Source organism: Dendrobates tinctorius, unplaced genomic scaffold, assembly GCF_039654945.1.
Source record: "Dendrobates tinctorius isolate UK_male_01 unplaced genomic scaffold, ASM3965494v1 ptg000007l, whole genome shotgun sequence".
In the NCBI taxonomy this organism is placed as follows: Eukaryota; Metazoa; Chordata; class Amphibia; order Anura; family Dendrobatidae; genus Dendrobates; species Dendrobates tinctorius.
In genome coordinates this window covers 37927446-37949949 of record NW_027361675.1, presented here as the reverse complement: position 1 = coordinate 37949949, position 22504 = coordinate 37927446, and the positions used below count along the sequence as shown (strand labels likewise).

Below are 22504 nucleotides of genomic sequence, written 5' to 3'. Positions count from 1 at the left end.
AAGCCGTTTTATTCTTCAGGTCAGTACGGTTACAGCGATACCTCATTTAGGTCTTTTTTTATGTTTTGTCAGTTTTATGCAATGAAAACTATTTTATATAAAAAATAATTATTTTTGCATCGCTTTATTCTGCGAGCTATAACTTTATTTTTTCGCTGATGATGCTGTATGGCGGCTCGTTTTTTACGGGACAAGATGACGTTTTCAGCGGTACCATGGATATTTATATGCGTCTTTTTGATTGCGCGTTATTGCACTTTTTGTTTGGCGGTATGATAATAAATCATTATTTTTTGCTTTGTTTTTATTTTTTAAGGGGTTCCCTAAAGGGGTTAACTAATGGGACAGTTTTATAGGGAAGGTCGTTACGGACGCGGCGATACCTAATATGTGTACTTTTATTGTTTTTTTTTTTCCAAAAGATGGATTTATTGGGGGAAATTTTTTTTTTTTGTAATTTATTTGGCGATTTTTTAAAAATTATTTTAACACTTTTTTTTAACTTTATTACATAGTCCCAGGTGGGACATCACTGTCCTGTGACAGATCAGCGATCTGTCACAGGCACTGCTGCAGACTTCCTCATGCCTGCGCTTTGCAGGCACTGAGGAAGCCGGCTCCCTGCAGGCCCCCGTTGCCATCTTGGATTCGGGGGCCTGCAGGGAAGGAGCCCCCCGCAGCAGCACTGCACATTGCGCTGCCGTGGGTGGCTCAGGGAAGCACGGAGGGAGCCCCCTCCCTGCCGATGCTTCACTTTAACCCCCGGTACACCACGATCATGTTTGATCGCAGTGTGCAGGGGGTAAAAGTGTCGTAGGCGGTCCGTGACCGCCCCTGACACATTGTGCCGGGTGTCAGCTGTGATAATTAGCTGACACCCGGCCGCGATCAGCGGCGCTCACCACGTGGGCGCCGATTATCACTGAGACGTACTATCCCGTCCATGGGCATAGGGGCCCGGGTCTCATGGACGGGATAGTACGTCTGATGTCAGGAAGGGGTTAAATAGTATCACTGACATTGTTTCCACCTCTGGACCCAATGAACATGTCATCACTGGGTGTAGAGATCGAGCAGGAACTGCTAGATCCTAAAAGATCCAGACCATTCAGCTATGCAGCCAAGAGGCTGAAATTCCCCAATAACTCTGGGAAATATACCAGTTTCACAGAAAAAAAAAAATATAGGGAGCACAGCATGTAAAAAAAAAAGCATAAAAAAGGCTCTGCCAGTCCAAATCACTTTTTAGCAATAAAAGAAAAAAAAAGTAATATAAAATAAAATATAAAAACTGAGCCCCACATATAATGAAAAGAAACAAAAATTCAGACCATTAAAAGAGGATGTATGATAAAACTCAAGTGTGCATGGTCAAGAATGGGGGTAAATCGCCCGGTCCGGCGCACTGCTCTGCCCTGTTGAGGGCAGAGCAGAATACTGTAGTGCGCAGGCGCTGGACTTCTCTGACCTTTCCTGGCGCCTGCGCACTGCAGTACTCTGATCTGCCCTGTTGAGGGCAGAGCAGTGTGCCTGCGCCAGAGCCACTACAGGAAGGAAAGAAGAGGACGGCATCACATGAAGATGGGAGGCGCCGGACCGCCCCCTCCGGTGAGTATAATCTATTGTGTTTTTCTTATCTTTCAGGTTACATCAGGGGCTTATCTACAGCATTACAGAATGCTGTAGATAAGCCCCTGATATCAGTGCCGGCAGCTGATAGGCAAAAAAAAAAAAGGGTGACAGATTCCCTTTAATAGTGGATTTCAACTGAAGGTCTAGCAAAATGTCATACTCGTCTGTGAGCTTTTCTATTCCCCTCCCTAATGACACTATAGTGGTGTGAAAGTGTTTGCCCCCTAATTTCCTATTCTTTTGCATGTTTGTCACATTTAAATGTTTCAGATCACTAAACAAATTCAAATATTAGACAAAGATAATACAAGTAATCACAAAATGCAGTTTGTAAATGAAAATCTTTATTATTAACCCCGATATAAGAGACTAGCATTTCCCGAAGGGTGACAATTCAGCAGTTGTCAGTTGTACACTATAGCGAACAACTTGCTGTATCGACCATGATCAGTGTTGGTACCGACTATAGCCGTTTAACCCCTTAGATTCTGCTATCAATAATGATTACTGCATCTAAATGGTTACCACAATGTGGAAACTCCTGCTTTAACCCCATTGGCACTCTGAGATCTTGATTGTGTGGTCCTGATGTTTGCCATGGCAATTCATGGCCAAACAATGACTTTCGAGTCTACTGGCTATAGCACCCTGTTCAGAATGCCACACAGCATCAATTCCTGAAAAGCACCTGTTTGGTTAATGAACTACTTGAAAGCAATTTTGAATAGTCGAGTGATGCGGTTTTTAAAATGGTATGACTTTTGGGGGTTTCCAGTATAAAGGACACTAAAGTAATTTCAAAACTGAACAGGTCCTTATAAAAACAATGAAAAATTACTCCTAAATTTTTAAACCTTCTAAAATGCTAACAAAATAAAAACACATTTTACAAATCGTGTTGATATAAATCAGACATGAGGGAAATGTGATTTTTTTATGTTTTCGTGTGGTATGACTATACATTAAAAAGCTTATCAAAGTTTGAAAATTGCAAATATTTTGAAATTTTGTGTCAAATTTCTGATCTTTTTTAGATAAACGAAAAGCCGGATTACTTACCGGTAATGCTCTTTTAATGAGTCCACGACAGCACCCACTGGAGGTATCGGATCCGCCCATTTGGAACAGGAAACCCTACAGGAAAGATAAAAGGGGCGGTCCGCCTTTCCTCCTCAGTTTTACGTTTCAGAGTACCAGAAGGACCGCCAAGGATTAGGCAATGTTCTCTTATTTTAACATCTTTCTTATCCATTATTTGGTTAATATACTTTAACTATTGATATCTTTAGGGGGGGGAAGTGAGCGGGTGCTGTCGTGGACTCATTAAAATGGCATTACCGGTAAGTAATCCGGCTTTTTACTCTTCGCCACGACAGCACCCACTGGAGAGATTCCAGAGACCATCACCTGGGTGGGACCACTGTGTCAAGGACAGTCCGGCCAAAGCTTAAGTCAGAGGCTGATGAAAGATCTAGTCTATAGTGGTTATAAAAGGTAGAAGGGGATGACCAAACTGCCGCCTTACATATAGTTTCAATCGGAACATCTCCCTTTTCTGCCCAAGAAGTTGCCATTGCCCTGGTGGAATGCGCCCTGATGTTCCCTGGAGGATCTTCGTTTTTTGCGGAGTAGGCTAAACGAATGGCTTCTCTGATCCATCGGGAAATGGTACTCTTCGTGACTCCATACCCCTTCTTACAGCCCTGAAATGAAACAAATAGGGCCCTACTCTGCCTCCAACTGTTGGACCTGTCAATATATTTTAGGACAGTTCTTTTGACGTCCAGAGTATGGAACTTCTGCTCTTCCGGAGTAGAGGGATTTATATAGAAGGTTGGGAGGAGTATCCCCTGAGATCTATGGTATTTTGTTGCTACTTTTGGCAGGTAGGCAGGGTCTGGTTTTAATACCAATCTGTCTTGGTATTCTTGAAAAAAGGGTGGATCTATTGACAAGGCCTGGATATCACCCACTCTTCTAGCTGAGGTCAGTGCTACCAAGAGGGCCGTTTTAAGTGCTAAGTGTTTGAAGGGTATTGTGTTGATCGGCTCAAAGGGGTCTACCGTTAGGGCGTCTAGGACCAGATTTAGATCCCATGTAGGGACGGAGGGTATGTGGATTGGAGCTATTCGTTCACATGCTGTAATGAATCGAGTTATCCACTTGTTGCCTGCTATATTATGGCCATATAGCGCTCCTAATGCCGATATTTGTACTCTTAGCGTATTTACTGCTAGGCCTAAGTCTTTCCCTTTCTGCAGAAATTCTAAGATTGGGATTATCGGAACTTCTGCTGTATGAGGTACTGTATGGAATTGAAGAAATTTTTTCCATATTCTAGTGTAAATTTGGGTTGTGGACTGTTTCCTACTTTGTAGTAGTGTAGTAATTAAAGACTCAGAAAAACCTCTTGTCCTCAATAACTGCCTCTCAAATTCCACGCCGTCAAGTGCAAACTGACCACTTGAGGGTGGAAAAAGGGGCCTTGGGAGAGTAGGTTGGGAGTCGAAGGAAGGATCCAAGGATCTGTTATCGACATAATCTGCAGCCACGAAAACCACGGTCTTTTTGGCCAGAACGGTGCTATTAAGATTATCCTTGCTTTGTCGTCTCTGATCTTCCGAATTACTTGAGGTAGGAGGATCAATGGAGGGAATGCATACGCCAGGTTGAAATTCCATGGAGTTAGAAGGGCGTCTAGTATGTCTGGGTGGTCTGATGGAGATAGGGAGGCAAATATTTTTATCTGCCTGTTCTCCTTTGTGGCGAAAAGGTCCACCTCGGGTTGTCCCCATAAGGCTACTATGTCCCTGAAGACCTTCTGATTGAGGCACCACTCTCCTTGCCGCAGAGTGTGTCGGCTTAGGAAGTCCGCCTTTTGATTGCTCTCGCCTCTGATATGAAGGGCCGAGAGGGACAAAAAAATAGTTTTCTGCTAAGTTTAAAATTCTTGCCGCTGAGGACATCAGAGTCTCTGATCGAGTTCCTCCTTGTTTGTTTATATAGGCCACGGTGGTGGTATTGTCCGATAGTATCCTGACATGCTTCTGTTGGAGCTGCGGAAGGAAGTTGTATAGAGGATAGAACACTGCAGTCAGTTCTTTTAAATTGGATGAGTATTCGCATTCCTCTCTATTCCACTTTCCCTGATGAAACTCATTCTCCATGTGGGCTCCCCAGCCCTGGGGACTGGCATCGGTGGTTACGATACAAGATGGGACTATAACCCACGGAACTACTGAACATAAATGGTCATCATCTAACCACCACTCTAGAGAAGTCAAGACTTCTTGTGACAGGGTTATTTTGCTCTGTAAATGCCCACTATGTCGCTTATCCTCCTGGAGGATCTGGTGTTGTAATGTACGGACATGGTACTGGGCCCACCGGACTGCCGGGGTGCAAGAATTTAGTGATCCTAATAGTGACATTGCTCCTCTCAAGGATACCCGTGGTCTATCTATAGCTGCTCGTATTTTTTGTTTCGTGAGGGTGATTTTTACCTGAGGTAGTAGGCATCTCTGGGTCAAGGAATCTAGTTGAAATCCTAGAAATGTCTGGAGAGATTGTGGATCGAGTCTGGACTTTTGGATATTGATGATCCAGCCAAGGCTCTGAAAAGACGAGATTGCGTCAGTCACGCGTTCGGTACATTGTTTGACTGAATTCCCAATTATTAGGAAGTCGTCTAAATATGGCACAATCAGTGTATTCTTTTGGCGAAGGTAGGCCATCACTTCTGCCATCACCTTGGTAAATATTCTTGGTGCCGTGGAAAGCCCGAAGGGCATGGCCGCGTATTGGAAATGACGAATCCTGCCTTCGACTTCCACTGCGACTCTTAGGTATTTCTGGAATCTATTGTGAATAGGGAGATGATAATAAGCATCTTTTAAATCAATCCCTGCCATTACGCAATTTGGGAACAGAAGCCTTATAGTGGATCTAATTGATTCCATTTTGAAGTTATAATTTTTTATAAACGAATTAAGCTTCTTTAAATTAATAATGGTTCTAAATGTACCGTCTGGTTTAGAAACCAAAAACAGGGGAGAATAAAAGCCTCTACCCTCTTGTCCTTCAGGGACGTCAACTAAAACTTTTTTTAGCTAGTAGCACTCGAATCTCGTCTTCGAGAGCCTTTTGCTGAACTGAGGAATTAAGGCGAGTTATAACAAAGAATTCATGAGGGATCTGAAGGAATTCAATCTTTATTCCTTCCCTGATTATGTTCAAAATCCATGGGCTTAACGTAATTTGTTCCCATTTGGTAACAAAAAAATTTTAATCTACCCCCAACTGGTGGGTCTAAACTTTTAATTTTTATCTCTCCTATATGTTGGCCCTCTGAAGATGGTACCCTTCTGCTTTTCATCTTTCGTGGCCTATCTATTCGTTCTGTCCGACTGTCTTCTTCTCCCGAATGGCCGTCTCTTAAAGGTTTTCCTATAAAACGGAATGGGAGAATCACTGAAGGCCTTTTTCCTCTCTTTTGCCTTGGCGAGAATTTCGTCTAAGGCTTTTCCAAAGAGGAACTCACCCTCGCATGGGGTTGCACTAATTTTGGATTTTGATTGTGCATCCCCTTTCCAGCTTTTTATCCACAGCGCGCGTCTGGCGTTATTCACCAGGGCTGCCGACCTTGCTGCCAGTCTTAGGGTGTCCGCTGAAGCATCTGCCATAAAGGCAGCTGCACCTCTTATCAACGGGATGGCTGCACGCAGTTTCTCCCTTGATATTCTTTGTTCGATCTGCTGATCTAACTGATCTAGCCATACCAGCATTGATCTAGCCGTACATGTGCTGGCTATTGCGGGTTTAAATACCCCGGTGGTGGACTCCCAGGACCTTTTGAGCGAAGATTCTGCTTTTCGGTCTAATGGGTCTGCTAACAATCCTGCGTCCTCGACCGGAATCGAGGTCTGTTTGGAAGTGGAGGCTATGACGGCATCCACCTTTGGTATTTTAGTCCATTTCAATAGGTCCTCATCAGTGAACGGATACTTCCGTTTTGAGGCTGATGGGAGAAAACCTCTCTGGTCGTGCTTTTCCCACTCTCTTTTGATGAGGTCCTTAATTGCCGGTATCACCGGAAATGATCTTCTCTTTTTTTCTGCCAATCCCGCAAACATAATGTCCTGCGCGGTTTGGGCGCCCCTTTCCTCTTCACACCCCATGGTATTTCTAACCGCTTTTACTAGATTATCCACGCTGTCCAGTGGAAAACATGCGCGTCCTTCCATCTCCGAGGATGACGATGAGGATGTGGATGCAGAGCCTGAGTTTAACTCCTGTTCCTCCTCTGACTCTGAACTAACAACGGCCTGTCTCTTATGACTGGACTCTGAGGGAGTGCTGGCGCGGTTGATGGCTTGTATCTCCTCCCTAATTATGGCTCGGATATCTTTAGAAGATATCGTCGACCCCTGCCTGGTCTCTTTCATGCATTGTTTGCAGAGTTTTTTGGGGTAGGAGTCAGGGAGAGGCTCTGAACATAATGCGCATTCTTTATGTTTAGTTTTTACTTTTTTCTTTGACTGAAGTGGAAGGTCAAAGGAAAGGAGAGAGGGGGGAGGAGGGGGGGGGGGGAGGAGAGGTTTTAGCTTAATAGGTAGAGTTTATACTTTGCACACTCACCCAGTGAAGCTTAATACCGGGTCGGATGGCTGAGACGGTCTGGATCGGGCTTCTGCTGCCTCGCTCCTGCGGGCAGTCTCTGTCCTGGCGCTGCGGTCCCTGGAGGAATTGCCCCCAGCTGAGTCCCCTGCTGGGGCCTGCGACTCCGTGGGGGACGACATGGTTCCCTCGTTGCAGCGCTGTTTTATCTTCTCCTGTCGTGCCCCCGGAAGTCGCCCTGTGTCAGGGCGCATGCGCCGCGTCATCGCCATCCTACCCCAGAAGTTCAACCATTACTTCCGGGGTATAGGAGCGTCAGGCGCCGGCCGGCTCCTGCGCCACCGCTACTCACACGCGCGGTTCGCGCACTCATGGCCTCACCTCCCACGCTGTGTCACCACCGAAAAAAAGGGGGGGAGGGCTGTGCCTTCGGATGCCAGACCGGTCCGCTCCCTGGTAAGACCGGGCGCCATACCCGGACCCGGTCATCACCATTATGCCGTCAGACGAGGGGGGAACCGTCAAACGGAGTCTCCCCTGACGCTGCTTCCGGACCGCAGCCCCTGCCGTTCCCAAAGAGACCGCACAGGCGGATGCATGGCCCAGGTAAGATCCTGCAGGATCCTGCTCCATTTGGAACAGGAAACCAAAACTGAGGAGGAAAGGCGGACCGCCCCTTTTATCTTTCCTGTAGGGTTTCCTGTTCCAAATGGGCGGATCCGATACCTCCAGTGGGTGCTGTCGTGGCGAAGAGTAAAAAACATATCAACCTAAATTTACCATGATCATAAAGTATGTGTTCTGAAAAAACAACCTCAAAATCAATGGGACTACGTTGAAGCATTCCAGAGTTATTACTACACAAAGTGACATGTCACATTTAGAACAATTGTCCCGGTCACTAATGGGTTAAGGGAAAAAGAAATCCAAACCTACAGGGCCCTGTGTGAAAAAGTGATTTCCCTTCCTCCCCCTTAAAACATAAATTAACTGTGGTTTATCACATCTTTGAGAAGCTGAGTTCAAATTCCCTAGCCAGATGCAGGCCAAATTACTGCCACACCTGCTCTCAATCAAGAAATCACTTAAATGGGACATGCCTGAAAGTGAAGACGACCAAAAAATTCTCAACGTCGAGATCCAAAGAAATTCTGGAACACATGAGAAACAAAGTAATTGAGACCTCAGTCTGGAAAAGGTTATAAAGCCATTTCTAAAGCTTTGGGACTCCAGCAAACCACAATGATAGCCATTATCCACAAATGGCAAAAACATGGAACAATGGTGAACCTTGCCAGAAGTGGCCAGCTGACCAAAATTACCCCAAGAGCGCAGCGACGACTCATCGAAGAGGTTACTACAACGTACAAAGAACTGCAGGCCTCACTTGCCTCAGTTAAGGTCAGTGCTCATGACTGCACCATAAGAAAATGGCCTGCACGGCAGAGTTCCAAGATGAAAACCACTGCTGAGCAATAACAGAAAGTCTTGTCTCAGTTTTGCCAGAAAATATCTTGATGATCCCGAAGAATTTTGGAAGAACACTCTGTGGACTGACGAGATAAAAGGTTGAACTTTTTGGAAGATGTATGTCCCATTACATCTGGCGTAGAAGTAACAGCATTTCAGAAAAGCAACAGCATACCAACAGTAAAATTTGGTGGTAGCAATGTGATGGTCTGGGGCTGTTTTGCTGCTTCAGGACCTGGAAGACTTGCTGTGGTAAATGGAACCATGAATTCTGCAGTCTTCCAAAAAATCCTGGAGGAGAATGTCGGGACATCTGTTCGTGACCTCAAGCTGAAGTACACTTGGGTTATGAAGCAGGATAATGATCCAAAACACACCAGAAAGTCCACCTCAGAATGGCGTAAGTAAAACAAAATTAAGACTTTAGAGCAGCCTAGTCAAAATCCTCACCTTAATCTGATTGAGATGCTGTGGCATGAACTTAAAAAGGCGGTTCATGGTAGGAAACCCACCAGTGTGGCTGAATTACAACAATTCTGCAAAGATGAGTGGGCCAAAATTCCTCCAGAGCGTTGTAAAGACATTGCCACTTATCACAAATCTTGATTGCAGTTTTTAATGTCATGGGTGGACCAACCAGTTATTAGGTTTAAGGGGCAATCACTTTTCCACACAAGGCACTGAAAGGTTTGGAATAATAATAATAATAATATTCATTTAAAAACTGCATTCTATGTTTGTGTTATATTTGTCTAAAAACTGAAATCTGTTTGGTGATCTGAGACATTTAAGTGTGATAAACATGCAAAAGAATAGGAAATCAGGAAGGGGGCAAATACTTTTTCACACAACTGTATATACAAAAACAGGAGAGGATCAGAGAAGTCAACTATCTGAATACAGATCTTTACTAGAACTGCAGTTTAAAATCAGCCACCAAGACAGTATTAACAAGGCAAATAAGTAAGCACTTACAAAATAAGGCAATGGAGTATAACCCAAAGGTTTATAACTTTACATAGACTGATCATTAAAAAAAGTTTAAATTACTCCTTCATTAGCATATTTTTCATTAATCCACTTGCAGGCTGTCTCCTAAGGTCACGTTCACTCATTCAGCATTTGGTCAGTATTTTACATCAGTATTTGTAAGCCAAGACCAGGAAAGGAACACTCAGAGGAAAAGTATAATAGAAACACATTACCTCTGCTGTTTTTTTTTTTTTTTTTTTTTTTTTTACACACACTCCTGGTTTTGGCTTACACATACTGATGTGAAATACTGACCAAATCAACGCGTGAACGTGGCCTTAGACTTCTTGTTAGTGATGAGCGCAAATGCTCGATACTTGGGTATGCACCAAGTATCGGGGGTGCTCGAGTGACATGTTCGAGTCTCCGCACCTGCATGTTTTGTGGCTGTTAGACAGCCAAAAAACATGTGGGGATTGTCTGACATAGCCAAGCAATCTAGGCAAACTTGAGTAACCAACACTTGCTCTCATCACCAATCCTTATGTCCAATGACGTTCCAGTTATATATAATAGAAGATGTGCAGTACCAACACCATGCTACACTTAGCAAAGATTTAAATGGCTTCGTCTCCTGCTGCAAGATTTGTAAGCCGTGTCCATGAACTGGTATGTACTGAAAAGGATAGACAGCCCACATAATTGCATACAATACAATGCATTTCTTTGGACTACAGTAGTAGTGCCGCCTCAAAAAGTCAGAGAGAAGGCCACTCTATTGGGACAGTTTTTTCTTATAAAAGAATAAACTCTTAGAGGTATACGTGACGTTGGCATCTGCTTTAACCAAGCAGCTAAACAACGTCACATATATATCTGTTAGAAGTTTCTTCTTTTACAATGGACACCAATTCTAGAAAGAAATACAGAAAATGTTGCATATGTATCTCACTAATATCAGTATAGACTCACCGAATGTGAACGTACACGTCAAACTAAACAACCAATACTGACATCTAGAATTAGAATATATGTCTCATTTCATCGGCTTACCTTTGGATGTAAAAAGAGGTGTCTCTAGGCTAAGGTCCCAGAAGCGAACAGTAGTGTCTCCTGATCCACTGGCCAAGTGTCTGCAATTACACACAGATTACGCTTACCATGTGCTCCTCTACATTGAGGTTAGCTCAGATCGCAATGGTATATTTGTAGTCATACTTACTTTCCAGTTGGGCTGAAAGCTACAGAGATCACAGCTTCAGTGTGACCCTCCAAAGAACTGGTGCAGCGTGTGACTGCACGGACCTTAAAGACAGCTTGTGGCTGATAGATGATATCTAACACTTTTTCTGTTTCTACCGTCTGTTTTTCCAGTGTTTTTTCTAAAGATGTCACAATTTCCACATCATGGACAAAAAATGCTAAAGGTACCGACTCTTCCTTTAAAAAAGAAAAGCAACCATAAGGGCACAGGTTTAACGAATCAAAATGAAAACTTGTTTTTTTTATGCAATTTTCACTTGTAAGACTAACGATGGCTTAATACATCAGATAGCCAGAAGACATGCATTGCCCACAAAGTATGTTCAGCTTTATCAAATGCAAGGTAAATAAAGGAAGGAAAATGGCTGACTGACAACTCACCAAAGAACATTAGATTACAAACGGATCCCATCATCATAATCCCATCTTTCAGAGGGATCTGTGAACTAAACTGTACTGTTCATGACCACATAAGATAAACGTCTATCACACAGATTCTGCACGATCTGCTGCCAATCTAATACAATTAAAGAGCAGACAAGGACTAGGTATGTTTGTAGCTGAAAAACTGCAAGAAGGGTTTTGTAATTGTGTTTAGAACGATCTGTGAATGGGGATGGAGTAGCTGCGTGACAGAACCTTCCATGTTCCTTTTTATAACTATGGTCTGGATTCATTAATGGGTCATCGGGGACATTAACATTGATGGCTTACCCTTAGGGGTTCAATGTCTGAACAGTGGGCGTATAACAGCTGGTACCCCCATCGATCAGCTGTTCCTCAGAACTGCTCAGTTGTGGAGCTGTACAGCTCAGTCAACTGTATAGCTGGGTACTCACCCCATATGCAAATCAATACGAGTGTTGGTATGCAGTACCTGGCCGTGGCCGCTATCCCGTTGACTGAGCTGTGCAGCTCTGCAAATTTGCCGTTCTGCAAAAGTTGATTGGCAGGTTTGATGGGTCGTAACTCCAATCAGACACTGATGACCGAACCTAAGGATGGGCCATCAATGTTATAGTTCTTGACAACCCCTTTAAAGGGGACACCGGTAATCATGAGAACTATGAAAAGCCCCATCTGAATGGAGCAGAGGTCGAGCATGCTCGGCTCCATTAATTGTTAATGGGAGTGCTTAAGTCAAGCGCGGTGCCATTAAGAATGAATGGAGTAGGAATGTGCATGCTTGCTCTCTACTTCAATCACAAGTGGCTCACATTCTTGGGATCAGTGCGAGTCCTAGGGGTCAGACCTACGGTGATTGAGAATTCCTATGGATAGAGCTCAAATTCTAATCTTGGTATATACTCTAAGTCTGGCGTTATGCACGCTAGTCAATGACAGGAATAATAATAATCTTTATTTTTACATAGCGCTAACCTATTCCGCAGCGCTTTACAGTTTCATTATCATCGCTGACCCATATGGGGCTCACAATCTAAATTCCCTACCAGTATGTCTTTGGAACTCTGGAGTAAGTTGTACAAAATTCAATAAAAAGGCGCTGGAGTAAGAAGCGCCAAATTCAATAAAAGGCATGTACCTCATAATGAATTCGGTGCATCTTTTAGCTATGATGTACCACTGCCACAAACGTACACCACGCAGGGTCTGGAGTAATATTCTTTCGTGCTGGCTCATCAGAGCTTGGTTGCAAATACCTCAGCATTTCAGTATAAAACAGAGCTATCTGTAATGAGGGAGCCCATCAGAATTTCATGTAGTCCTCATTGATGATTGGCTCTGATTACATAGAATACCTCTAATCTTAGTAGACATATAAGCGATTGTCATTACCTCCTGTAAAAGGGCATCACAGACGAGCTGTAATTTATCAGGTGTAATGTCCACAGGAACATCAAATGAAGTGCCGAGCACCTCCCCACTTTCATTCTTAAACTGAACCAAAATTCTTCCCACGTCTTCCTTCATATCTGTAAAGAAAAAAAGTTAGTACAAAGATAAGTAGTTCTCTTTTTAAAATCCACTAAAGTGAGCACAGGAGGACACAGCACATGTGAGCCACAGTTAAGCCCCCGTTACACACTGCGATATCGCTAGCAATATCGCTGCATGTGATACTTACCTCCGACTGGCTCCCCCGCTGGTTATCGCTGATCGCGCGAGAAGCTGCTGGACCATTCCTCGTCGTCAGCTTCCTGTGGCGCCGACGAGCGACGCGTGGAGCCGGGCGGGAGGACGCAGGATCGCCGCGTCTGACAGGTAAGTAGCGACCCCCGTCCCCTGCGATGTCGCTGGTGAGATCTGCCTGTGTGGCAGCTCACTAGCGACCACCTAGCGATGCACCAGCGATCCTGACCGCGTCATATCGCTGGTCGGGATCGCTGGTGAGTCGCTAGGTGTAACGGTACCCTAAGGCAGAGCTCCTGAGGGATAACCTCTGAATCTACTCCCATCCCGACCAAAAATCACTCAAAACTCAAATTTTTCTTTTGGATCCTACTAAGGATTTGATACACAACATTTTGAGCCCAATTTGGACTGTTTCGGATATTTACAAGCACAGATTTTTTACTTGGAACTGGAGAGAGACTTCAGGACTGAGGCCTAGGCCTCTTCTCACTGCTACAGGCCTCTTCTAGGCCCTGCCGGCTAATGGATTATATACAGAACTCATACATTTGTGCTATAATTACCTAGGCAGTGCCATAGTACCCGGACCTAAAGCTTTCCTTCCAGCACCACAGGAACGTTGTGAGACATAAGAGACACCGCTCTGGATTGAAAAACAACAGGGACAACCGTCTGCTTCACTGGAGGCCCCACCAGGAAAATTGCCTCAGGCACAAAACACTGGACCCTCCAGCAAACAGGTACTTAACCTTAACAATAGGGGGAAATTTCATTTTTTACTAGAGCCACTGAACAGACTGCAGACACCTTTCTGTTTCCTGACCTTGCACATTAGAGGGTTGTATGTGTTGCCCTGTCTCCAGCTGGAGGAAAAGCCATGAGACTGTAAAATCTAATATAATCTCCATAGCTGCCGCACTTTATATTTGAAGATCTAGGACTCCATCTGCTGGTTGTTTGGCAATATTGCCCACAATGAAAATTTTTTTTTCTTTTTTCACCTCCTTTTCGGACCGGCAATATTATCTGTCGCTCAGACCTACTGGCTCACCCGCCCCTACATTTCTGAATTATTAAAGGGGTACTACAACAGAGCTACACTAGAGACATACTATGTCCTACAAAGTTTACCCCATATCCTGCTAAAATCCAACACAGAGGGCATAGACATTCTTGGTGGACTATGATAATGGAACACTGTCGCCACGGGCACAAAGATGCGCTCACTTTTTTAGGTAGTTGTCATGCACTGACTTTCAGAACACAGGAGGTCTGTGAGCAATGCGCCCCAAAAAACCTGCCTCATCTGAAATCAACACCCGATCATACAACTATTGTCTCAACGTACAAAACCAGCAAGCCACACTATGTCAGCGTCAAAATCATCCTCACTGAGCTCCAAGGGCTCCCCTCAAAAGGTCTCAGCTAACTGACTCTGCCACCTCAACAAACATGATCCCAATGACAATGGAGGCTCTTCTGGCCACCATTCAGAAAACGTTCAGAGCTGAGTTATCTTCTGCTGTGGATAATTTCACACAACAAATTCAAGACATTTCCCAAAGAACCAACGATTTGGAGAGAAGAATTGATGACACCGCTGACGCCACTGAGCATAATAGTGAGCTACTACAAGAACAAGATGCTAGACTCGAATTTCTGGAGCTTAAGAGTGAAGATTTGGAGAATCGCTCACGCCGAGGTAACATTAGAATTAAAGGACTCTCAGAAAGTAGCTCCAACCTAATGGAAATTGCCTCGAACCCTTTTCCCACAGGCAGACCAGAGTTCTTTAAAAATAACCAGAATTCACAGGGCCCTGAGAGGTCCCAAATCTGATGCATCCCCAAGAGATGTTGTCCTCAAAATGCACCATGAGGAATCCAGAGACCTGATTGTATCTGCTGCTCGTAGACTGAATAAACTACCAGGCATTCAAGACACTGTTTCTTTGTTCCCTGACATTTGTCCGGTGACTCTAATGAGGAGAAAGGCCATGAAAGACGTAACAATGGCCTTAATTAAAGCAAATATCAAATACAGGTGTGGATTCCCACATGCTCCAATCTTCTCACATAATAATTCTACCTATCCTCCAAGAAATTGTGAAGAAGGTAGAAAAACACTGGAAAAAGCTGGCATCCCAATCCCAGACTCTGGGGCCCTACCAAAGAGACAGAAGCATCGCAGAGAATGGATAGAAGTTTGCCGTACCAGACCCAATAAAACACAGCACAACAAACAGTCTACTTCTTGAGACCGCTACCGGCGAATGTGCGGGGACAGATTCAAAGAGCAATCGAAACGCTGGGACATTGTTCTATTTGATGTGATTTATGACAATTTACATATAATATTGTTTTCTCTTTTCTTGTTGTTGAGCGTTGTGCCCCTGGAGTAAGTATGCCACTCCATTTTGGGCTGTTGCTGCTTCTGGCCCTACTAATAATGGGCCGGCACACTCTAGCCCGCATATCGGTCATTGGTTGAGACCATTTCTTTATTATATTTTTTGTTACCTCCCCTCCCTCCCTTCCAATAAAAGAGTGCTAATGTCTTATAAACATGTTCCTAGATTGATAACCGACGTGAAGCTATCCACCCTGGATGTTATTATGCTTGAGGTTTATTTAGACCTATTTAATTAAACCGAATGCTTAAGACACTTTCACACAATGTTAGGGGGTTCAATTCTCCGATAAAAAGAAAACGCGCCTTTATTGACTACCTGAAACATTCCCCTGATGTACTATTTCTACAGGAAACTCATTTCCATAAGGTTTACTCGAGATTTTTTATTGCCTCTCATGATAAAAAAACGAGAGGCGTCGCCATACTGCTCCATAATTCTTTCCCATTTTTGCAGGAAGGTATGACTGTGGACACAGAGGGTAGATACACAATCCTTTGGGTCACGGTACAGGAGAAGCGACTGTCTTGCTAATTGCTATGCACCTCCGACATTACAAATGAAAACAATTAAATCTATTGCAAAATCCCTAAGGTCCATCTCCTATGATACTATCATATTAAACCCAACCCTTGATAGCTCCAATAATAAGAGGTCCGACATGTCAAGGAAGGATAAAGTTATACTTGAAAATATCTTCCAAGCCCATCATTTGGTTGATACATGGAGAGAATCCCATAGACAGTCAAGAGGTTACACATTTTTCTAGGGTTTTTCATTCATACTTCAGGATATACTGGGTTCTCACCAACTCGGAAAATATACCATCACTGATGTATTCCAGGCATGTCTCCTCTTCATGGTCTGACCATGATAGTGTACTCTCTGCATTTAAACTGGGCGTAGCGAATACACACGTCTGTACACATGGAGATTGAATGAATCCTTATTGTCCGAACCTCAGACTCGACTACTGGTTGAACAGGAGCTTAATGCCTTTTCCCTCTTTAATATTACCCCTGACACCTCTATGGGTAGTGTGTGGATGGCCCACAAAAAATATATCACTGGCGTACTCATTAGGACAGCATCCAAAAAAAAAAAAAGAAAAATCGTCTTCAGGAGCAACTGATTCTCGAGAACGAACTCTATAAATTAGAAGCCACCAACCAGTTACACCCCTCATTATACTTAACTAAGGAAATTTATGATTTAAAACTAAAGCTAAACACTTTGCTAACAACCCGCACAGAAAGAGCAATTAGATGGACGCAAGCGACATTTTATCGAATCTCTAATAAAATGGACCGAATGCTTGCTCAAAAATTAAAACAGAAAGAGCGAATAAACTCTATTTTTTCTATAAAAGACGAACAGTCCCAAACTACCTTTAATCCCAATAAAATCTATAAAACGTTTCAAAATTACAACCAAAAATTATACACTGATAGTCCTCCAGTTTGGGCAATGAGAAATTTGCACTTTTTATCTAATGTGCCACTACCTTCCCTAACCCCGACTTACGCTGCCACATTACACTCTCCTATCTCCGAAGAGGAAATCACATCCACAATAAGCCACCTAAAAGTTGGGAAAGCTCTGGGGCCCGATGGATTGACCGCACTATACTATAAAAAATTCTCAAACATCTTGTTTAAACATATTCAAATCTACTGCAATAACATACTAACAGGCCAAACAATGCCGCTGGAATTTTACACAGCACATATCACTGTTATCCCAAAACAAGGGAGAGACCTGTTACTCATGAAAAACTATAGGCCAATATCCCTCTTGAATGTGGACCTCAAGATGTTTTCCTCCATAATAGCCAACAGGATTAATAAATGCCTACCTTGCATTTCACAGGGATCAGGTTGGATTCATTCCAACAAGGCAGGCCCCAGATAATATACGTAAAAACCTAAATCTTATTCATAGCGCCAACAAACGTAAAACCCCCTTAACTATACTTGCTTTAGATATAGAAAAAGCTTTTGATACCGTCACATGGTCATATATGTTTAATATAATGCACAAATTGGGGATATCGCAACAATTAATCAACTCACTCAAACTACTCTACAATAACCCAGTAGCGTATTTAAAACTATCCTCAACTTCTCCAGAACCAATAGTTATTCATAGGGGAACTAGGCAGGGTTGCTCCTTGTCTCCAGCTCTATTCGCTATGGTAATGGAACCATTGGCGCAAAAGATCCACCTACACCCCGATACCAAAGGCCAAACTATAGGTAAACATGAATGCAAGGTCAGTCTGTTTGCCGATGATCTTCTTTTGACTCTGACGAACCCACATGTGTCCCTGCTTAACCTTATAAATACACTTAAACACTGAGGAAATTTCTGGTTTGAAGGTCAACGTTGATAAATCAGAAATCATGTTCCTTAATACCTCCCCTACTGAACAAACCTCAATATTAGAGAACTTCCATTTCCGCCATGCGAAGCGCTATATCACCTACCTAGGAATCAACCTTACACTATCCAAATCCACGTTATTTAAGCATAACCACACCCCTCTTCTCCAAAAACTAACGCAATCTTTATCAAAATGGTCCTCCCGTCTCTTTCTTTTTCGATTACAATGGTCACTTTGCCTCAATTCCTATATTTGTTTCGATCTCTGCCCATTGCAGTGCCTCTGATGACTTTCAAAATGATAAACTCGCACATAACACGTTTTATCTGGAATACTAAAAAGCCCCGTATCTCTCAGCAAATTTTGTTCAGACATAAAAGACAGGGAGGAGTCTCTCTGCCAAACTTTACTCTTTATTACAGGGCGGCCCAGATTGCCCAGCTGGCAGGGGTCAACGCAGAACAACACGCCCCCATTTGGCCGCAAATAGTAAACTCACAGATAGCACCTTATTCCTTGGAGAGCCAAATCTGGGCCACAGGACCCTTACCGAAGGATCTGGCTTTACATTCGCCGTATACTTCTCACTCCCTGCGTCTCTGGACAGCGAACAGATTCCAATTCGCACTACAATCTCACCCCTCCCCACTTTCAAACTTGTTTAATAACCCCATGTTTCCTCCAGGAATTACGTCTCGGAACCACTCGTGGTGGCACCAGAATAAATTAACTAGGCTGCAGAATTTATCGACTCACTTTAAACTAATGTCAAAACAAGAGTTTGTCGCAAAATATCAAATCCCGAGGTCTGAGGCTTTCAGACTGGAACAAATTTTCCACTTTCTGCAAAACAAAACAGTAGGCTCACCAAACATAGTTAGGTCCATATATATTTGGACAGAGACAACATTTTTCTAATTTTGGTTATAAACATCACCACATTGAATTTTAAACAAAACAATTCAGATGCAGTTGAAGTTCAGACTTTCAGCTTTCATTTGAGGGTATCCACATTAAAATTGGATGAAGGGTTTAGGAGTTTCAGCTCCTTAACATGTGTCACCCTGTTTTTAAAGGGACCAAAAGTAATTGGACAGATTACATAATTGTAAATAAAATGTTCATTTCTAGTACTTGGTTGAAAACCCTTTGTTGGCAATGACTGCCTGAAGTCTTGAACTCATGGACATCACCAGATGCTGTGTTTCCTCCTTTTTGATGCTCTGCCAGGCCTTCACTGCGGTGGTTTTCAGTTGTTGTTTGTTTGTGGGCCTGTCTGAAGTTTAGTCTTTAACAGGTGAAATGCATGCTCAATTGGGTTGAGATCAGGTGACTGACTGGGTCATTCAAGAATATTCCACTTCTTTGCTTTAATAAACTCCCGGGTTGCTTTGGCTTTATGTTTTGGGTCATTGTCCATCTGTGGTATGAAACGACGACCAATCAGTTTGGCTGCATTTGGCTGGATCTGAGCACACAGTATGGCTCTGAATACCTCAGAATTTATTCAGCTGCTTCTGTCCTGTGTCACATCATCAATAAACACTAGTGACCCAGTGCCACTGGCAGCCATGCATGCCCAAGCCATCACACTGCCTCCGCCGTGTTTTACAGATGATGTGGTATGCTTTGGATCATGAGCTGTACCACGCCTTCGCCATACTTTTCTCTTTCCATCATTCTGGTAGAGGTTGATCTTGGTTTCATCTGTCCAAAGAATGTTCTTCCAGAACTGTGCTGGCTTTTTTAGATGGTTTTTAGCCAAGTCCAGCTTAGCCTTTTTATTCATGATGCTTATGAGTGGCTTGCACCGTGCAGTAAACCCTCTGTATTTACTTTCATGCAGTCTTCTCTTTATGGTAGATTTGGCTATTGATACGCCTACCTCCTGGAGAGCGTTGTTCACTTGGTTGGCTGTTGTGAAGGAGTTTCTCTTCACCATGGAGACTATTCTGCTATCATCCACCACTGTTGACTTCTGTGTGCGCCCAAGTCTTTTTGCATTGAAGAGTTCACCAGTGCTTTCTTTTTCAGGATGTACCAAACTGTAGATTTTGCCACTCCTAATGTAGCAATTTCTTGGATGGGTTTTTTCTGTTTTGGCAGCATAAGGATGGCTTGTTTCAACTGCATGGAGAGCTCCTTTGACCGCATGTTTCCTTCACAGCAAAACCTTCCAAATGCAAGCACCACACCTCAAATCAACTCCAGGCCTTTTATCTGCTTAATTGAGAATGACATAACGAAGGGATTGCTAGAACCAAAATTAGAAAAATGTTGTCTGTCCAAATATATATGGACCTAACTGTAAAACCTACAACGTGCGAGTTAAAATGTTTATATGACCCCCTGGGTAATGGCCTTATATCCCATCTCTATTCTACATTTAATCAACCTAGAGACGGCTTTAAATTGAAATCTATGGAGCAATGGGAAGCAGACCTACAAATCTCCCTCACACCTTAAAGGTGGTACAGGTGTTACGAGAATATAATGAGGGGTAGCAATCAAGTTTCACTCACTGAAACATCTCTTAAACTGTGCCATAGGATTCACTACGTACCTAGATTCCTGCACAATATCTACCATTCAGTCCCTGGCGGTTGTTTTAGAGGGTGCACGGATAGTGGGGATACTCTCCACATATGGTGGACATGCCAGATAGTAAAGTCTCTCTGGAAAGATGTGGTAAGACTAATTGACAATATATCGGGTAAGAAATTGCTTCTGTCGCCGTCAGTACTACTGCTGGGAGACAGACCAATCAATGCCAATACTGGGACCTGCCGTCTTATTGACTTTATTGCTATGGCATCGAGAAACCACATAGCTAGCAGATGGAAGACTAGTACGCTATCAATAACGCAGGTGAAGAGAAGGGTTAATTTGATAATGTTATATGAGAAAATAGAAGCCATCAGATCTGATTCACTCTACGCCTTTCGAAATATCTGGGACCCTTGGATTCAGGCTTATGGGGATGATTACCTTTCCAGGATGATATCTTTATCTGCATAGCGTGCTGACATGGTAGTTGTCTCTTACAATTATAGTCTCTAAAACAAACTCTCTGGTACCTCACGTCTATTTACTCTATACTATTGACACTCATTACATACTCCCCTCTCTCCCTCCCCACCTCGTTAAGACTAGATTAGTCGTGTCAATTGTTCTTCTATAAATTTCTAAAAATTTAGATTACAAAGTCAAGGATAACGTATGACATATTGTGTCTTTTCTTGTACATTTCCCCCTGCGAGGGGATCCTTGTACTCTAATATGAATGTATTTCATGATGTTTCCTTTTCAATAAAACCGTTGAAACTAAAATCCACTAAAATGTTACAAACATAATACGTTTCACCAATAAATCTTAAAGGAGTTTTACCCCCAATAAAGATTATGTTTAAAAAGTCAAAAATAGTAAATGAATTGAAACTCCCTCTCATGATGCCCTGGTGGCAGAAAGGACAAAAACGCCTTTACAGGAGTCACTTATACTTGAAAGTGCTTTTTACTCTTTAAAGTCAGTCTAATGCATACACGTACGCATTATTGAGCAGATGATAAAAGCGGAACCAGGGAGCTGTACAAGAAAGGCCCTCCATCAATTTGAGAAAATAAAATACACACACTGCACAGTTAGCAGGTCTGTCACACTGAATGGAGGGATTCCTGGGATTTATTAGCATCAGTAGTACAGAGAGCCAGTGACCTGCGGAAGAAGGGCTGGGAGGTCACATCTCTGTAGCATGGCTGCTAATACATCTGTTAGGACACAGCGTACAGTTATGGGGAGATCGGAGAGGAAGGAGCCTGCACATATTAGGGGAGTAAGAACAAGACTGGCTTTATAAGAGTTGATCTGCGCTGAATTACAGGCCAAGTTACATTGGCCAACCAGGAATTACATGTATACAATTGTAAATGGGGTTTCCTAGTCTGAAATGAAAAGTCAGCAGTCACTCAGAATCCGGATGCCACGTATGCCATTTACATAGGTGCTGTCACATGCTAACTAGACTGTCCTCCGCTTCTCACAATGGAAGGGAAAACGAGAGAAGTTGGAGGAGACTAGTCGGCATGTGGCTACAAGTAGGTAAAATGCATCCAAGGAGCGCCATGACAGTAGGCAGCACATAGTGACTGCCCCATAATCAGCATGTTATCGGCAGCACATACTCTTCACACTGCTGCTGATAGCTGCTCCATGGCCAGCCCCTCACCGTCTGTCAGTTATCACCTATCCCATAGCTTGTGGCACTCGGCCAACACCTTTCACCTTCTCCAATACATCTGCACAGGTTAGTACAAGACCTAGCCTGATACTCGCCTTGTTCTCAGGTGTGCAGCGCTGGAGCAGTCACAACTGATGTAACACATGTACCGAGAAGCCGCACTCTACAACTACCGCACCCGGCCGCAATACCTGTAACTTCAGTGACTGGAGACAGCAGGCATGTGTACACCGCGCGCACATGGGAGCAGACGTCATCTGTCAGCGCCAACCTACCAGAGAGCTTCTGCAGTGCAGTGCACTAACGAGCGGCACCTGTGCGGACGGCAGCGCCACCTGCTGGAGTGCTGACGCGTTACATTGGAGGAGGACACATTCTGCACTTCTTGTAGGTCTATGAGGGGAAGTAGTTATGTGCATTATTACA

The 22504-nt window shown here is 43.5% G+C and overlaps 2 protein-coding genes across 6 annotated transcripts in view; both read right to left on the bottom strand.

Moving 5' to 3' along the window:
• NLE1 (notchless homolog 1) overlaps positions 1-22504 on the bottom strand; it is a 71118-nt gene extending 48614 nt beyond the window's left edge. The window contains exons 1-4 of one of the 3 annotated variants that reach the window (XM_073573443.1): positions 22354-22504; positions 12751-12887; positions 10913-11130; positions 10744-10823 (exon numbers count right to left, since the gene is read on the bottom strand). In XM_073573443.1, coding sequence (XP_073429544.1) covers positions 10744-10823; positions 10913-11130; positions 12751-12885 — 433 coding nt within the window. In that variant the 5' untranslated portion in view covers positions 12886-12887; positions 22354-22504. Of the gene's footprint in view, positions 1-10743; positions 10824-10912; positions 11131-12750; positions 12888-22173 lie in introns of all 3 variants that reach the window. The other 2 variants (XM_073573452.1, XM_073573461.1) reach the window with 2 other exon arrangements.
• Positions 4544-7196, bottom strand: LOC141087693 (lamina-associated polypeptide 2, isoforms alpha/zeta-like). Of its 3 annotated transcripts, XM_073573430.1 has the most exons (3): positions 5382-7196; positions 5136-5246; positions 4544-4688 (listed from the first exon to the last, which is right to left on the bottom strand). In XM_073573430.1, the coding sequence occupies exon 1, from the start codon at positions 7074-7076 to the stop codon at positions 6018-6020; it is 1059 nt and encodes a 352-aa protein (XP_073429531.1). In that variant the 5' UTR covers positions 7077-7196; the 3' UTR covers positions 4544-4688; positions 5136-5246; positions 5382-6017. The 3 variants fall into 3 exon arrangements, with proteins under 3 accessions (XP_073429531.1, XP_073429512.1, XP_073429521.1); XM_073573411.1 differs by having other exon boundaries at positions 4545-4688; positions 5136-7196; XM_073573420.1 differs by lacking the exon at positions 4544-4688 and having other exon boundaries at positions 5124-5246.